The sequence below is a fragment of the Heptranchias perlo genome, chromosome 23 (assembly GCF_035084215.1).
Source record: "Heptranchias perlo isolate sHepPer1 chromosome 23, sHepPer1.hap1, whole genome shotgun sequence".
Taxonomy (NCBI): domain Eukaryota; kingdom Metazoa; phylum Chordata; class Chondrichthyes; order Hexanchiformes; family Hexanchidae; genus Heptranchias; species Heptranchias perlo.
The window spans coordinates 44,292,919-44,311,893 of record NC_090347.1 but is presented as its reverse complement, the minus strand read 5'-3'; the positions used below and the strand labels follow the sequence as shown (position 1 = coordinate 44,311,893).

Below are 18,975 nucleotides of genomic sequence, written 5' to 3'. Positions count from 1 at the left end.
AACGCACTGTGTAACACTGTCCCCTGTACCTAACGCACTGTGTAACACTGTCCCCTGTACCTAACGCACTGTGTAACACTGTCCCCTGTACCTAACGCACTGTGTAGCACTGCCCCTCTACCTAACGCACTGTGTAACACTGTCCCCTGTACCTAACGCACTGTGTAACACTGTCCCCTGTACCTAACGCACTGTGTAGCACTGCCCCTCTACCTAACGCACTGTGTAACACTGTCCCTTGTACCTAACGCACTGTGTAACACTGTCCCCTGTACCTAACGCACTGTGTAACACTGTCCCCTGTACCTAACGCACTGTGTAACACTGTCCCCTGTACCTAACGCACTGTGTAACACTGTCCCCTGTACCTAACGCACTGTGTAACACTGTCCCTTGTACCTAACGCACTGTGTAACACTGTCCCCTGTACCTAACGCACTGTGTAACACTGTCCCCTGTACCTAACGCACTGTGTAACACTGTCCCTTGTACCTAACACACTGTGTAACACTGCCCCTGTACCTAACACACTGTGTAACACTGCCCCTGTACCTAACGCACTGTGTAACACTGTCCCCTGTACCTAACGCACTGTGTAACACTGTCCCCTGTACCTAACGCACTGTGTAACACTGTCCCTTGTACCTAACACACTGTGTAACACTGTCCCCTGTACCTAACGCACTGTGTAACACTGCCCCTGTACCTAACGCACTGTGTAACACTGTCCCCTTGTACCTAACGCACTGTGTAACACTGTCCCCTGTACCTAACGCACTGTGTAACACTGTCCCTTGTACCTAACGCACTGTGTAACACTGTCCCTTGTACCTAACGCACTGTGTAACACTGTCCCTTGTACCTAACGCACTGTGTAACACTGTCCCTTGTACCTAACGCACTGTGTAACACTGCCCTTGTACCTAACGCACTGTGTAACACTGTCCCCTTGTACCTAACGCACTGTGTAACACTGTCCCCTGTACCTAACGCACTGTGTACCTCTGCCCTCTTGTACCGAACGCACCGTGTAACACTGCCCCCTTGTACCCAATGCTCTATGTAACACTGCCCCCTTGTATCTAACGCAATGTAACACTGTTCACTTGCCGAACACTCTGTGTACCACAGCCCCAGTACCTCAAGCTCCATATAACACAGCCCCCTGTACCAAACGCACCATGTGCCATTGCCCCCTTGTACCGAATGCTTTGTGTAACACTGCTCCCCGTAACTAACACTCTGTGTACCACTGCTCCCTTGTATCTAACGTTGTGTAACACTGTCTTCTGTACCTAATGCACTGCATGCCTCTGGTACCTAAAGCACTATGTACCACTTCCCCATGTACATAACTCTCTGTATAACACTGACCCCTGTACCTAACACACCACGTACCACTGCCCCCTTTATCCAACGTATTGTAACATTGTCCCTTGTACCTAACACACTGTGTAACACTGCCCCATATCTAACGCTCTGTGTAACACTATCCTTTTGTGCCTAACGCACTGGGTACATCTGGCCTCTTGTACCAAACCACTATGTACCACTGCCCTCTTGTACCTAACGCTGTGTAACACTGTTCCCTTGTACCTAATGCTTTGTGCACCATTGCCCCCTTGTACCTAATGCTCCGTGTAACACTGCTTCCTATACCTAACACACTGTGTAACAATGCCCGCTTGTCCTTAACGCACTGTGTAATACTGCCCGTGTGTGCCTAATGCACTGTGTGACACTGCCCCCTTGTACCTAATGCTGTGTAACAGTTTTCCCTTGTACCTAATGCACTGTGTAAGACTGTCCCCTCGTACCTAATGCTCTGTGCAACACTGCCCCTTTGTACCGAACACACTTTGTAACACTGTGCCCTTGTACCTAACGCACTGTGTAACACTGTGCCCTTGTACCTAACGCACTGTGTAACACTGTGCCCTTGTACCTAACGCACTGTGTAACACTGTGCCCTTGTACCTAACGCACTGTGTAACACTGTGCCCTTGTACCTAACGCACTGTGTAACACTGTGCCCTTGTACCTAACGCACTGTGTAACACTGTGCCCTTGTACCTAACGCACTGTGTAACACTGTGCCCTTGTACCTAACGCTCTGTGTAACACTGCCCCTCTACCTAACGCACTGTGTAACACTGCTCCCTTGTACCTAACGCACTGTGTAACACTGCCCCCGTGTACCTAAAGCTCTGTGTAACACTATCCTCTTGTACCTAACGCACTGGGTACATCTGGCCTCTTGTACCTAATGCACTGTGTACCACTGCCTTCTTGTACCTAACGCTGTGTAACACTGCCCCCTATACCTAATGCACTGTGTAACAATGCCCGCTTGTACCTAATGCACTGTGTAACACTGCCCCCTTGTACCTAACGCACTGTGTAACACTGCCCCCTTGTACCTAATGCACTGTGTAACACTGCCCCCTTGTACCTAACGCACTGTGTAACACTGTCCCCTTGTACCTAACGCACTGTGTAACAATGCCCTATATACCTATCGGACCGGATAACACTGTCCCCTTGTACCTAACGCACTGTGCAACACTGCCCCCTTGCACCAATGCTTTGTGTAACACTGCCCCTCTACCTAATGCACTGTGTAACACTGCCCCCTTGTACCTAATGCACTGTGTAACACTGCCCCCTTGTACCTAACGCACTGTGTAACACTGTCCCCTTGTACCTAACGCACTGTGCAACACTGCCCCCTTGCACCAATGCTTTGTGTAACACTGCCCCTCTACCTAACGCACTGTGTAACACTGCCCCCTTGTACATAATGCACCGTGTAACACTGCTTCCTGTACCTAACGCACCGTGTACCTCTGCCCTCTTGTACCTAAAGCTCTGTGTAACACTGCCCTCTGTACCTAATGGACTGTATAACACTGTTCCCCTCTACATAACGCACTGTGTAACACTGCTCCCTTGTACCTAACGCTCTGTGTAACACTGCCCCCATGTACCTAAAGCTCTGTGTAACACTATCTTCTTGTACCTAATGCACTGGGTATATCTGGCCTCTTGTACCTAATGCACTGTGTACCACTGCCTTCTTGTACCTAACGCTGTGTAATACTGCCCCCTATACCTAATGCACTGTGTAACAATGCCCGCTTGTCCTTAGCGCACTGTGTAATACTGCCCCTGTGTACCTAACGCACTGTGTGACATTGTCCCCTTGTACCTAACGCACTGTGTGACATTGCCCCCTTGTACCTAACGCACTGTGTGACATTGCCCCCTTGTACCTAACGCACTGTGTGACATTGCCCCCTTGTACCTAACGCACTGTGTGACATTGCCCCCTTGTACCTAACGCACTGTGTGACATTGCCCCCTTGTACCTAACGCACTGTGTGACATTGCCCCCTTGTACCTAACGCACTGTGTGACATTGCCCCCTTGTACCTAACGCACTGTGTGACATTGCCCCCTTGTACCTAACGCACTGTGTGACATTGCCCCCTTGTACCTAACGCACTGTGTGACATTGCCCCCTTGTACCTAACGCACTGTGTGACATTGCCCCCTTGTACCTAACGCACTGTGTGACATTGCCCCCTTGTACCTAACGCACTGTGTGACATTGCCCCCTTGTACCTAACGCACTGTGTGACATTGCCCCCTTGTACCTAACGCACTGTGTGACATTGCCCCCTTGTACCTAACGCACTGTGTGACATTGCCCCCTTGTACCTAACGCACTGTGTGACATTGCCCCCTTGTACCTAACGCACTGTGTGACATTGCCCCCTTGTACCTAACGCACTGTGTGACATTGTCCCCTTGTACCTAATGCTCTGTGTGACATTGCCCCCTTGTACCTAATGCTCTGTGTGACATTGCCCCCTTGTACCTAATGCTCTGTGTGACATTGTCCCCTTGTACCTAACGCTCTGTGTGACACTGCCCCCTTGTACCTAATGCTCTTTGTAACACTGACCCTTGTACCTAACGCAGTATGTATCACTGCCCCCTGTACATGACGCTCTGTGTAACTGTCCCCTTGTACGTAATGCTTTGTGTAACATTGAAACAACTTTTACCGAAAGCAATGTGTAGCACTGCCTCCTGTACATAACATGCTGTGTAACACTGTCCCCTTGTATCTAACGCTGCGTAACACTGCCCCTTTGTACCAAACGCACTGTGTAACACTGTTCCCTGTACCTAACGCACCGTGTATCACTGCCCTCTTGTACCTAAAGCTCTCTATAACACTGCCCTCTAAACCTAACGGACTGTATAACACTGCCCTCTTGTACCTAAAGCTCTGTGTAACACTGCTCCCGTGTATCTAATGCTCTGTGTAACACACGGACTGCAGCAGTTCAAGAAGGCGGCTCACCACCACCTTCTCAAGGGCAATAAATGCCGGCCTCGCCAGCGACACCCATATCCCATGAACGAATAATAAAATAAAACACTGCCTCCTTGTACCTAACGCACTGTGTGCCACTGCCCCCTTGTACCTAAAGCTTTGTGTAAACTGCCCCCTTGTACCTAATGCTCTGTGTAACACTGCCCTTGTACCTAACGCACTGTGTAATATTGTTTCCTGCACCTAATACTCTGTGTAACACTGCCCCCTGTACCTAACGCACTGGTTAACATTGCCCTATATACCTAACGGACTGTATAACACTGTCCCCCTCTACATAACGCACTGTGTAACACTTCCGTTGTAGCTAACGCACTGTGTAAAACTGCCCCTTGTATCTAAAGCTCTGTGTAACACTGCCCCTCTACCTAACGCACTGTGTAACATTGTTTCCTGCACCTAAAGCTCTGTGTAACACTGCCCCCTGTACCTAATGCACTGGATAATATTGCCCTATATACTTGTACCTAACGCACTGTGTAACACCACCCCCTTGTATCTAATGCACTGTGCAACACTGCTCCCTTGTACCTAACACACTGTGTAACACTGTCCCCTGTACCTAACGCACTGTGTAACACTGCCCCCTATACCTAACGCACTGTGTAACTCTGCCCCCTATACCTAACGCACTGTGTAACACTGCCCCCTATACCTAACGCACTGTGTAACTCTGCCCCCTTGCACCTAATACTCTGTGTAACACTGCCCCCTCTACCTAACGCACCGTGTACCTCTGCCCTCTTGTACTTAATGCACCGTGTATCATTGCCCCCTTGTAGCTAAAGCTCTGAGTAACACTGCCCCCTGTACCTAACGCACTGTGTAACACTGTCCCCTTGTACCTAATGCACTGTGTAACACTGTCCCCTTGTACACACTGCTCTGTGTAACACTGCCCCCTGTACCTAACGCACTGTGTAACACTGCCCCCTTGTACCTAACGCACTGTGTAACACTGCACCCTTGTACATACTGCTGTGTAACACTGTCCCCTTGTACATACTGCTCTGTGTAACACTGTCCCCTTGTACCTAATGCACTGTGTAATAATGCCCGCTTGTCCTTAGCGCACCGTGTAATACTGCCCCCTTGTACCTAACGGACTGTGCAACACTGCCCCCTTGCACCAATGCTTTGTGTAACACTGCCCCTCTACCTAATGCACTGTGTAACACTGCCCCCTTGTACATAATGCACCGTGTAACACTGCTTCCTGTACCTAACGCACCGTGTACCTCTGCCCTCTTGTACCTAAAGCTCTGTGTAACACTGCCCTCTGTACCTAATGGACTGTATAACACTGTTCCCCTCTACATAACGCACTGTGTAACACTGCTCCCTTGTACCTAACGCTCTGTCTAACACTGTCCCCTTGTACCTAACGCTCTGTGTAACACTGCCCCCATGTACCTAAAGCTCTGTGTAACACTATCTTCTTGTACCTAATGCACTGGGTATATCTGGCCTCTTGTACCTAATGCACTGTGTACCACTGCCTTCTTGTACCTAACGCTGTGTAATACTGCCCCCTATACCTAACGCACTGTGTAACAATACCCGCTTGTCCTTAGCGCACTGTGTAATACTGCCCCTGTGTACCTAACGCACTGTGTGACATTGCCCCCTTGTACCTAACGCTCTGTGTGACATTGCCCCCTTGTACCTAACGCTCTGTGTGACATTGCCCCCTTGTACCTAACGCACTGTGTGACATTGTCCCCTTGTACCTAACGCTCTGTGTGACACTGCCCCCTTGTACCTAATGCTCTTTGTAACACTGACCCTTGTACCTAACGCAGTATGTATCACTGCCCCCTGTACATGACGCTCTGTGTAACTGTCCCCTTGTACGTAATGCTTTGTGTAACATTGAAACAACTTTTACCGAAAGCAATGTGTAGCACTGCCTCCTGTACATAACATGCTGTGTAACACTGTCCCCTTGTATCTAACGCTGCGTAACACTGCCCCTTTGTACCAAACGCACTGTGTAACACTGTTCCCTGTACCTAACGCACCGTGTATCACTGCCCTCTTGTACCTAAAGCTCTCTATAACACTGCCCTCTAAACCTAACGGACTGTATAACACTGCCCTTGTACCTAACACACTGTGTAACACTGTCCCTTGTACCTAACACACTGTGTAACACTGCCCCTTGTACCTAACACACTGTGTAACACTGCCCCTTGTACCTAACACACTGTGTAACACTGCTTCCTTCTACCTAACGCACTGTGTATCACTGTGCCCTTGTACCTAATGCTCTGTGTATCACTGTGCCCTTGTACCTAACACACCGTGTACCTCTGCGCTCTTGTACCTAAAGCTCTGTGTAACACTGCCTTCTATACATAACGCACTGTATAACACTGTCCCCCTCTACATAACGCACTGTGTAACACGGCGCCCTTGTACCTAACGCACTGTGTAATACTTTCCCCTGTACCAAATGCTCTTTTTAACATTGCTTCCTATACCTAACACACTATGTATCACTTCCCCCTGTACATAACGCTCTGTGTAACAATGCCTCCTGTACCTAATGCTCTTTATACCACTGTCCCCTTGTATCTAACGCTGTGTAACACTGCCCCCTTGTAATTAATGCTCTTTGTAACACTGCCCCCTTGTACCTAATGCACTATGTATCACTGCCCCCTGTACATGACGCTCTGTGCAACACTGCCCCCTTGTACGTAATTCTTTGTGTAGCACTGCCCTCTGTACATAACACTCTGTGTGAAACTGCCCCGTTGTACCTAATGCACCGTGTACCTCTGTCCGCTTCTACCTTACACTCTGTGGTAACACTGTCCCCTTGTACCTAACGCATTGTGTAACATTGTTTCCTGTACCTAATGCTCTGTGTAACACTGCCCCTGTACCTAACGCACTGTGTAACACTGCCCCTGTACCTAACGCACTGTGTAACACTGCCCCTGTACCTAACGCACTGTGTAACACTGCACCTGTACCTAACGCACTGTGTAACACTGCACCTGTACCTAACGCACTGTGTAAGACTGCCCCCTTGTACCTAATGCACTGTGTAACTTTGTTTCCTGTACCTAACGCACCGAGTACCTCTGCCCTCTTGTACTTAATGCAATGTGTACCACTGCCCTCTTGAACCTAATGCTCTCTATAACACTGCCCTCTATACCTAACAGACTGTATAACACTGCCCCGTTCTACATAACGCACGGTGTAACGCTGTGCCCTTGTACCTGATGCTCTGAGAAACATTGTTTCCAGTACCTATCGCTCTGTGTAACAATGCTTCCTGTACCTAATGCTCTTTATACCACTGTCCCCTTGTACCTAACATTGTGTAACACTGTTCCCTTGTAATTAATGCGCTGTGTAACACTGCCCCCTTGTATCTAACGCTGTGAAACATTGCACCCTTGTACCTAACGCAGAATTTATCACTGCCCCCTGTACATAACACTCTGTGTAACACTGTCCCCTTTTATCTAACGCTGTGCAACACTGCCCCGTTGTACTTAACAGACTGTGTAACACTGTCCTCTGTACCTAACGCACCGTGTACCTGTGCCCTCTTGTACCAAACGCTGCGTGTAACACTGCCCCTGTACCTAACGGACTGTGTAACACTGTCCCCTTGTACCTAATGCTCTGTTTAACACTGCCCCTGTACATATCGCTTTGTGTAACAATGCCCCCTTGTATTTAACACCGTGTAATACTGCCCCCGTATCTAACGCTGTGTAACATTGTTCCCTTTTAATTAATGCTCTGTGTAACACTGCCCCTTGTACCTAATGCACTATGTATCACCGCCCCGTACATGATGCCCTGTGCAACACTGCCCCCTTGTACGTAATGCTTTGTGTAGCACTGTCCCCTTGTACCTAATACTCTGTGTAACACTGTCCCCTTGTACCTAACGCACCGTGTACCTCTGCCCTCTTGTACCTAATGCACCGTGTACCACTTTCCCTTGTACCTAAAGCTTTGTGTAACACTGCCCTCAGTACCTAACGCACTGTATAACACTGCCCTCTATACCGAAAGGACTGTATAACACTGTCCCCCTCTACATAACGCACTGTGTAACATGGCGCCCTTGTATCTGACGCGGTGTAACACTGCCCCCTTGTATCTGACGCGGTGTAACACTGCCCCCTTGTAGCTAACGCTATATAATGCTTATCCCTTGTACCTAATGCTCTTTGTAACACTGTCCCCTGTCTTAATGCACTATGTACCACTGCCCCCTGTACATATTGCTCTGTGTAACATTGCCCCCTGTACCTAATGCTCTGTGTACCTCTGCCCTCTTGTAACTAACACACTGTAAAATTGGCGGGGTGTTATCTGGGCGGAGTGTAATCTGGGTGGGGTACTATCCGGGCGGAGTGTAAACCGGGCGGGGTGTTATCCAGGCAACCGATTCACTACCACCTGTTTTGTGCCACCACCCAAGACCAATTTATACCCCCATGATGTCGCTGGGGGGGGGGTTTTAATTCCTTGCGTGCCATTGCCTCCTGTAGTGTTTAGTTTTGTGAACCCAAGTGCCCTTGGATTGTTTAGCTCTGCTGCGTTTGACCGTCTTTGCCCCAGTGCTTACAGAAACTCCCTACAGAGATTCCTCCCAACTCCGGTTGAATAAAAAATTGATCCCAATGCAGTTCCCTCATTAAATATAATTTTGAAAGCAAATTACCCCACACTGCACCTTGGGGTAAACGTTCCCAAGACTCTTGCTTGAGAAGCAAGGGATCCTGAAATCGTGCATGGAGGACAACGCACCCGATTTGTGCGCTCACGATTTTCAGGTCATCATCCTGAATTGGGAGTACTGACCTACATACCCAATTCTCCAGCGAGACTCTGCATTGGGAGTAGGTTTGGAAAATTTACCCCACGTTTTGTGGAAACATGAAGGTGGGTAAATGTTCTGGAGTGTTCATGGGCTGTGGGAGGAGATTAAATGGGTGGGTAAGGCCCATGATAGGGTAGAGTGTACATGGGTTGAGGAAGGGGATTAAATGGGTGGGGAGAGTCCATGATCGGGTGGAATGCACATGGGCTGCAGGAGGAGATACATTTTAAATTTTAAAAAGCAGTAATAATATTCTGAATGGAAGTCGGCTCGGTGCTGGGGACGAGCAGAGGGATTCAGGTTTACAGGACATTAAAGGCTTTAAAAAGTGCTAATGGAATTCTAGGTTTTATCACAAGGTATAGAACATAAAAGCCAAGAGCTAATGATGAGCCTATTTAAAACCTTAATAAGACCTCAGTATTGTGTGCAGTATTGGGCTCCACACTATAGGAAGGATATTGAGGCTCTAGAGAGTACAGGACAGATTCACTAGGATGCTGCCTGTTATGAAGAAACATAAATATAAAGAAAGACTTGAAAAATTCAAGTTTTTTTTGTTAGAACAACATGGCGATATAATAGAAGTGTTTAAAATTGCAAAAGGAAGGGACAGGGTAGAATGACTGTTTTCAGTAGTTGAAGGGTCAAGAATGATACAAGGTTAAATGTCAGAGATTTAGAACAGAGGGCAGGAGAGACTTCTTCACATGGAGAGGTGTGAGGCTGTGGAACTCACTTCCAGGGTTAGAGATTGAGGCAGAAATGATGTCAATATTCAAGATTAGATTGTATAGGTGGATGAAGGAAAAGGGGATGAAGGAATATGGGAACAGTGTGGGTAATTGTGACAGTGACTATTAACACCGACACAGAATAGCTGGGCTGAATGGCTTGTTTCCATGAGGTAATTTCTTTGTATTTCTATAGGAGATTAAGTTCATGATAAAGTAGATTGAACATGGGCTGTGGGAAATTAAACAGATTGTGTAGGGTATGTTGTAGATGGGCTGTAGGGGAAGATTACACAGGTTGTGTAGGGTATATTGTAGATGGGCTGTAGGGGAAGATTACACAGGTTGTGTAGGGTATATTGTAGATGGGCTGTAGGGGAAGATTACACAGGTTGTGTAGGGTATATTGTCGATGGGCTATGGGAGGAGATTACACAGGATGAGTAGGGTATATTTTACATGGTCTGTGGGAGAAGATTACACACAATATGTAGGATATGTTGTACATGGGCTGTGGGTGTACTTTACTGAAAGGAATATTCTTCTATGCCGCTTAATATTCCTGATACTGCGTTATGTCCCTCTGAATCTCACTCACTGAATGTTGCCTTCCATCACAGGGTGCTGGTGCAGATCTGTAAGATGAAAGCATTTCAAAAACTTTGCCCTTCAGTTCCTGATCTCCACGACAGACTTGTTGATGCTATTAAGGTATAGATCACTTCAAAAAGACAATCCCTTGACTTTTGATTCTGACATTGTGACCTTTCTCAGTGCGAAGTGGGTACTCACTTATGGATAATGTTAAAGGCCATTCGAGTGGGTAGAAAGCTACCTCTTAAAAAGAGTCACTCTCAACAATTGGATTGTGTTGTGAATGGGGGCCGGGGATTGGATTGTGTTGTGAATGGGGGCCGGGGATTGGATTGTGTTGTGAATGGGGGCCGGGGATTGGATTGTTGTGAATGGGGGCCGGGGATTGGATTGTTGTGAATGGGGGCCGGGGATTGGATTGTTGTGAATGGGGGCCGGGGATTGGATTGTTGTGAATGGGGGCCGGGGATTGGATTGTTGTGAATGGGGGCCGGGGATTGGATTGTTGTGAATGGGGGCCGGGGATTGGATTGTTGTGAATGGGGGCCGGGGATTGGATTGTTGTGAATGGGGGCCAGGGATTGGATTGTTGTGAATGGGGGCCGGGGATTGGATTGTTGTGAATGGGGGCCGGGGATTGGATTGTTGTGAATGGGGGCCGGGGATTGGATTGTTGTGAATGGGGGCCGGGGATTGGATTGTTGTGAATGGGGGCCGGGGATTGGATTGTTGTGAATGGAGGCTGGGGATTGGATTATGAATATTTTTATTTCTCCATTACAGTCTGGCACCACTGACTGGTATCAAACCCAGAAACAGCTATTGGAGCCCATGGTAAAGGTAAAGTAGTTTTTGTACATTTTATGCTCAAGGTAGATGATTTTAGTGCTGCGATTGGAACATTTTGAAATTAAGATATCGAGCAACAACGTCAAGCACAGGCAGGATAGAAAATATTGCTCAGTCTACAGTGTCCCATCAAACACTCCCGGGTCAGGTTCAGTATGGGTTGGAGGGTGACGGTACACTCACACCTCCTGTAACAGTCATGCTCCCTCTCACTGTGATGGGTGTGTACACTCACACCTCCTCAGATCCCCTGTCACACTCACTCTCGCTGTGATGGGTGTGTAGACTCACACCTCCTCAGATCCCACAGTCACACTCACTATGATGGGTGTGTACACTCAACTCCTCAGATCCCCACAGACTGTCACACTCACTGTGATGGGTGTTCACACCTCCTCAGATCCCCACAGACTGTCACACTCCCTCTTGTTGTAATGGATGTGTACACTCCCACCTCCTCAGATCCCCACAGACTGTCACACTCCCTCTTGTTGTAATGGATGTGTACACTCCCACCTCCTCAAATCCCCACAGACTGTCACATTCCCTTAGGGTCACCAACTTTTGTCAAGTCCATAAGTGAATGGAGAATGGGCATTCTATAGAAGGCTGTGTGCCAGACCGCACATCACAGATATGAAATGGGTCAGATCGCAGATTCTGTCCCTCTTCTCCTGATGGATTTGAACCTCGCTGGGTATGGTTCCTTGTGTGCCAATCACCCTCTGGTACCTCACTCAAATGGGCATTCTTCGTGTGTGAGGCTAGAAAATGTGTGTCAGCAGACTATTCAACTCTACCGGACATCTCACAGGCACACTTTCCAGCAGGGATCACTGGATCGTAATCAAGAACAGAGCCTCTGTCTGACTTTTTGTTTTTGTAACCCGGGGGCGCTGGTATTGATGTCCTCGTACTATTACCCCAGTTGTTATCAGCTGACTCAGCACAGACTTGGTACTTTGGCCTTTGTCGCTCAATCACATTCTGTCTTTGCCAACAACAACAGCGCCTTTAAGGTAGTAAAGTGGCCCAAGGTGCCTCTCAGAAGTGCAATCAGACAAAATTTGACATCGAGCCACGTAAAGGCACATTAGGACAGGTGACTAAAAGCTTGGTCAAAGAGGTAGGTTTTAAGGTGCGTCTTAAAAGAGGAGAGGTGGAGAGTCAGAGAGGTATAGGCAGAAAATTCCAGAGCTTAGGGTGTAGGCAACTGAAAGCACGGCCGCCGATGGTGGAGCAAAGGAAATCGGGGATGGACAAGAGGCCAGAATCGAAGAGTGCAGAGGGCTGTAGGGCTGGAGGAGGTTACAGAGATAGGGAGGGGTGAGGCCATGGAGGGGTTTGAACACAAGGATGAGAATTTAAAAATGTGTAATTGGTGATCTACACATAGTATCCTTCCTTTTCACCTAAGATTGCTTCTATCTAAGAGTAGCAAGAATTATTATTTTCAGTACAATGCACTGAATATTTGACCTTAATTAATTTCGCTCTTCACAGATTGAGGAAGAAAATGTGAAATATCTGGTGCTATTCATAGACCATCTGAATACTGACCTGTTGAATGACCGGAAAAAGCGGATGAAGATTTTCACAGGGTAGGGCCCTGTCCACACAGTGCTACCTGCTCCCGTGAAATTAACTCGTTAGTGCTCTCAGTGCTCTCGTGAAATTAACTCGTTAGTGCTCTTCTGAAATTAACTCGTTGTGCTCTGTGTTGTCGTGAATTTAACTCATTAGTGCTCTTAGTGCTGTTGTAAATTTACTCGTTAGTGCTCACAGTGTTGTCTCCTGAAATTAACTCATTAGTGCTGAGCTCTCATTAAATTAATTTGTTAGTGCTCTCAATGCCCTTGTGTAATTAACTAGTTATGCTCTTGTGAAATTAACTCATTAGTACTGTCGTGAAAGTAACTCGGTTAGTGGTGTGTTGTCTCGTGAAATTAACTCATTAGTGCTCTCAGTGTTGCCTTGTGAAATTATCTCTCGTGCTGTATTGTCTCCTGAAATTAACTTGTTAGTGCTCTCAGTCATTGTAAAATTAACTCATTAGTGGTCTCAGTAGTGTCTCGTGAAATTAACACATTACTGCTGTGCTCTTGTGAAATTAACTCGTTAGCGCTCAGTGCTCTGTGCTGCATGAAATTAACTTGTTAGTGCTCTCAGTTGTTGTCAAATTAAGTCATTAGTGCTCTTGTGAAATTAACTCGTTGGTACTCAGAGGTGTCTTGTGAAATTAGCTCGTTAGTGCTCTCAGTTCCGTCTCGTGAAATTAACTCGTTAGTGCTCTTGTGAAATTAACTCATTAGTGCCCACAGTGCTGTCTCATGAAATTAACTCGTTAGTGCTTTTGTGAAATTAACTCGTTAGTGCTCGTGAAATTAACTCGTTAGTGCCACAGTGCCGTCTCATGAAATTAACTCGTTAGTGCTTTTGTGAAATTAACTCGTTAGTGCTCGTGAAATTAACTCGTTAGTGCTCTCAGTGCCCTCTCGTGAAATTAACTCGTTAGTGCTTAGTGTTGTCTCGTGAAATTAACTCATTGTGCTCAGTGCTGTCGTGAAATTAACTCGTTAACATTCTTAGTGCTGTTGTGAAATTAACTCATTAGTGCTCTCTGTGCTGTCGTGAAATTAACTCGTTAATGCTCGCCATGAAAAGTAAGAAATGCAAGGTTGAAAAAGATGAAATTGTGAATAGAAATTAACTGGATTTCTCTTGTGACCATATTCCGACCAGCAGCTGCTCCCTGTGCTTAAATTTTACTGATGTGGAGATGCCGGTGATGGACTGGGGTTGACAATTGTAAACAATTTTACAACACCAAGTTATAGTCCAGCAATTTTATTTTAAATTCACAAGCTTTCGGAGGCTACCTCCTTCCTCAGGTGAACGATGTGGAAATGAAGTCCTCGAAATGAAGTCGCATTTATAATTCACAGAACAATGCTGGTGATAACAGACAGTTTTTTCAACTGCCCGTTGCCAAGGCAATCAGTGTGCAGACAGACAGGTGTTACCTGCCAGGTCTCAGAATATACAAATCACCAAAAAAAAACAACAAACAAAAAAAAACAGAGATAGAGAGGTAGAAACATAGAAAAGACAGCAACTGACCCGTTATATTAAAAACAGATAACATTTGTTCGCTGGTGGGGTAACGTGTAGCGTGACATGAACCCAAGATCCCGGTTGAGGCCGTCCTCATGGGTGTGGAACTTGGCTATCAATTTCTGCTCTACGATTTTGCGTTGTCGTGTGTCTCGAAGGCCGCCTTGGAGTACGCTTACCCGAAGGTCGGTGGCTGAATGTCCTTGACTGCTGAAGTGTTCCCCGACTGGGAGGGAACCCTCCTGTTTGGCGATTGTTGCGCGGTGTCCGTTCATCCGTTGTCGCAGTGTCTGCATGGTCTCGCCAATGTACCATGCTCCGGGGCATCCTTTCCTGCAACGTATGAGGTAGACAACGTTGGCCGAGTCACAGGAGTATGAACCATGCACCTGGTGGGTGGTGTCCTCTCGTGTGATGGTGGTATCTGTGTCGATGATCTGGCATGTCTTGCAGAGGTTACCGCGGCAGGGTTGTGTGGTGTCGTGGACGCTGTTCTCTTGAAAGCTGGGTAATTTGCTGCGAACGATGGTCTGTTTGAGGTTGGGTGGCTGTTTAAAGGCGAGTAGTGGAGGTGTGGGGATGGCCATAGCGAGGTGTTCGTCGTCATTGATGACATGTTGAAGGCTGCGGAGAACATGGCGTAGTTTCTCCGCTCCGGGGAAGTACTGGACGACAAAGGGTACTCTGTTGGTTGCGTCCCGTGTTAGTCTCCTGAGGAGGTCTATGCGATTTTTTGCTGTGGCCCGTCGGAACTGTCGATCGATGAGTCGAGCGTCATATCCCGTTCTTACTAGGGCGTCTTTCAGCGTCTGTAGGTGTCCATCGCGTTCCTCAGACGAGGAGGAACGCGATGGACACCTACAGACGCTGAAAGACGCCCTAGTAAGAACGGGATATGACGCTCGACTCATCGATCGACAGTTCCGACGGGCCACAGCAAAAAATCGCATAGACCTCCTCAGGAGACTAACACGGGACGCAACCAACAGAGTACCCTTTGTCGTCCAGTACTTCCCCGGAGCGGAGAAACTACGCCATGTTCTCCGCAGCCTTCAACATGTCATCAATGACGACGAACACCTCGCTATGGCCATCCCCACACCTCCACTACTCGCCTTTAAACAGCCACCCAACCTCAAACAGACCATCGTTCGCAGCAAATTACCCAGCTTTCAAGAGAACAGCGTCCACGACACCACACAACCCTGCCGCGGTAACCTCTGCAAGACATGCCAGATCATCGACACAGATACCACCATCACACGAGAGGACACCACCCACCAGGTGCATGGTTCATACTCCTGTGACTCGGCCAACGTTGTCTACCTCATACGTTGCAGGAAAGGATGCCCCGGAGCATGGTACATTGGCGAGACCATGCAGACACTGCGACAACGGATGAACGGACACCGCGCAACAATCGCCAAACAGGAGGGTTCCCTCCCAGTCGGGGAACACTTCAGCAGTCAAGGACATTCAGCCACCGACCTTCGGGTAAGCGTACTCCAAGGCGGCCTTCGAGACACACGACAACGCAAAATCGTAGAGCAGAAATTGATAGCCAAGTTCCACACCCATGAGGACGGCCTCAACCGGGATCTTGGGTTCATGTCACGCTACACGTTACCCCACCAGCGAACAAATGTTATCTGTTTTTAATATAACGGGTCAGTTGCTGTCTTTTCTATGTTTCTACCTCTCTATCTCTGTTTTTTTTTGTTTGTTGTTTTTTTTTGGTGATTTGTATATTCTGAGACCTGGCAGGTAACACCTGTCTGTCTGCACACTGATTGCCTTGGCAACGGGCAGTTGAAAAAACTGTCTGTTATCACCAGCATTGTTCTGTGAATTATAAATGCGACTTCATTTCGAGGACTTCATTTCCACATCGTTCACCTGAGGAAGGAGGTAGCCTCCGAAAGCTTGTGAATTTAAAATAAAATTGCTGGACTATAACTTGGTGTTGTAAAATTGTTTACAATTAAATTTTACTGACTGCTCTTTCTGTCTCTTCGTAGCACTGTCAAAGTGAATCTATTCAACATCACCTACCTGCAGATCCAGGAATTGGTAAGAATGAATTCAGTTACGCCAACATCTGCCCACCCATCCCAGATAGTAAATAAGTTAGTGTGCATTTGTGATGATGGTCTTTTCCAGGGACCATTAGAGAATGTACGAACACTGGGATCAGAACCCTGACCAGAATATTTATGAAAGGCTCCAAACGAATCCTTGACCCCTCACTTAACTCTTCACCAAGGAACCATTTTGGGATTACCACCCAATCTATGCGTGGGAGAGAATGATGCCTAGATTTGGTTAGGTGAACATTCTTACATCAACCAATTCAGTTATTTCACCATTTACACTACTAACCTCCCATTAGGATCCCCACAAGCCACTGAGTGAATGAATTAACGCTTTCTTGCCAAATCTTCGATAAAGTCATGGACTAACAATCGGTGATCATAATTAGCAGCGTTTGAACTTAAAGAATGATTACGCAAAGTAATCTTTCTACTACGTCCAGTAGAAAGGGTTAAATGATCTACTAACACAGGTTACAAAGGTTATGTCACGGTAAATCAGCATTAACTGGTTTGCTGATTATAAATTTGACTATTAAGATTATTGTCTGAGATTGATATAAATTGGTGAGATTAATTTTAGGACTGGACTCCTTAGATAGCTGGCGTGAGATAGTCAGTCTACTGAATAGATTAAAGTCTATATGTTCGTAGTTAGTAAAGTTTTGAGAACTTATACGACGTCACCCTGGCGTAGTTGAGTTGGTTACTTCGGCTTTCTCTGGGACAATGGTGTGAACCCTTTGGTTTGTCAGAGTAATGATCCTCCGTCTGTAAAGGTGCTATCCATTCCTCCTGAATCCTCTGCTGCTGGGTAAATTGACCTTCCATGCTGGTAGTTGTATCTGGACTGGTTGGCTTAAATCTCACCTCTCTCAATCTCAGGGAAACGTGTACAGCTAGGCGACACTCTTGTATCTGCCTAGTATGGCTGCACAATTTTAACTTCTGCAACCTTTTATCTCTCTGTCCAGTCGAAGGATAAGGGCTGACTTGCCTGGAGATGCCCTTTCCTCTGTTTACAGAGACACCCTTCTACTCACTAGACCAGTGTTGTCCAATAGAAATCGCTGACCAGCCACAGGTGAGGCTACGGTGACACCATTTTAGCCACGTGCACTAATTTTAGTAGAAAACACCCTACACACACTCTCATAGTACAGGTAAATGTACTTCATGTGGGGGTATTTACTGAACAAACATCTACCACCATTCAGTGACCAAGGAAGTAACGAACTCACAACGATCAAAAACACTCACACATTCTGCTTTTCCGTCTTATCATTTTACCAACAAACACACAAAAAGGTTAAAGTTCACATGCATATGCCGTGCAAATATGAGTATTGTGATCACAGGCCAAACGACAGTGTGTATTACTAATTTTTTATTTACTAATCAGAAATGCAATTAGCTTCATCTGGATTCCCAATTAGCCACATGTGGGTAATGTATTGGACAACACTGATCTAGGCAAAGAGCTGTTACACTGCAATATTTAATATCAACACGTAAAGCTTAAAGCTAACTAAAAATGTCTACCATTATATTATAAAAACTACCACTGTCAATGCAAAAGTACTAAGAAGGCAATTTTCACCTAACTCACCCGTCAGGAAACTGAAGGATCGGGCGCAACACTGGTTTTACACCCCTGCCCGATTTTACTCTCCATTAAAGACAGTAATATTGGGCAGGGTGTAAAACCAGTGTTCCACCTGATCCGGTGGGTTTCCTCGCCCGGTTGGGTTAAAATTACTGCCTATAAAACAAATATTTTTAGTGCCAAAATACCACCCAATATACCCTTGATTCTGAAAGATACCTCTTCAGTGTTCTTAACCAATCTGACTGACATGTGTTAGAAGAGTGACATGTAAAGGGGTGAAATTACCTCAAACAGCCATGTCAGTACCCCTGATGACCTTAGGTTAATGAAACTTTGGAACCCAGACAAGACAGGTGGCGATTTCACTACCCAAAGAGATTTACACTCGTTCAGAATAAGAAGTGACACATATATATCTCCTAATGAGCTATCTCTCAGCCTGTGGCTTTGATGGCTTGTGCCTCCCAGTACTTGTAAGCCTTTGTGGTTTTAATTTGTATTCCCCGGGTTCAGTCTAACTACTGACTCCATTTTGAGGACGCATTTAAAGAAAGAAAGAACTTGTATTTATATCGCGCCTTTCACGACCTCAGGCCGTCCCAAAATGCTTCACGGCCAATGAAGTACTTTTGAAGTGTAGTCACTATTGTAATGTAGCGAAAAGTGGCAGCCAATTTGCGCGCGGTAAGCTCCCACAACCAGATAATCTGTTTTAGTGGTGT

General features: G+C 46.7%; 1 protein-coding gene across 1 annotated transcript in view; it reads left to right on the top strand.

Moving 5' to 3' along the window:
• The window catches only part of unc13d (unc-13 homolog D (C. elegans)), a 147,260-nt gene that overhangs the window by 69,625 nt on the left and 58,660 nt on the right, over window positions 1-18,975 (top strand). The window contains exons 15-18 of the mRNA XM_068004395.1: window positions 10,618-10,708; window positions 11,375-11,431; window positions 12,944-13,041; window positions 16,573-16,624. Of these exons, the coding sequence (XP_067860496.1) occupies window positions 10,618-10,708; window positions 11,375-11,431; window positions 12,944-13,041; window positions 16,573-16,624 (298 nt within the window). The remainder of the gene's footprint in view (window positions 1-10,617; window positions 10,709-11,374; window positions 11,432-12,943; window positions 13,042-16,572; window positions 16,625-18,975) is intronic.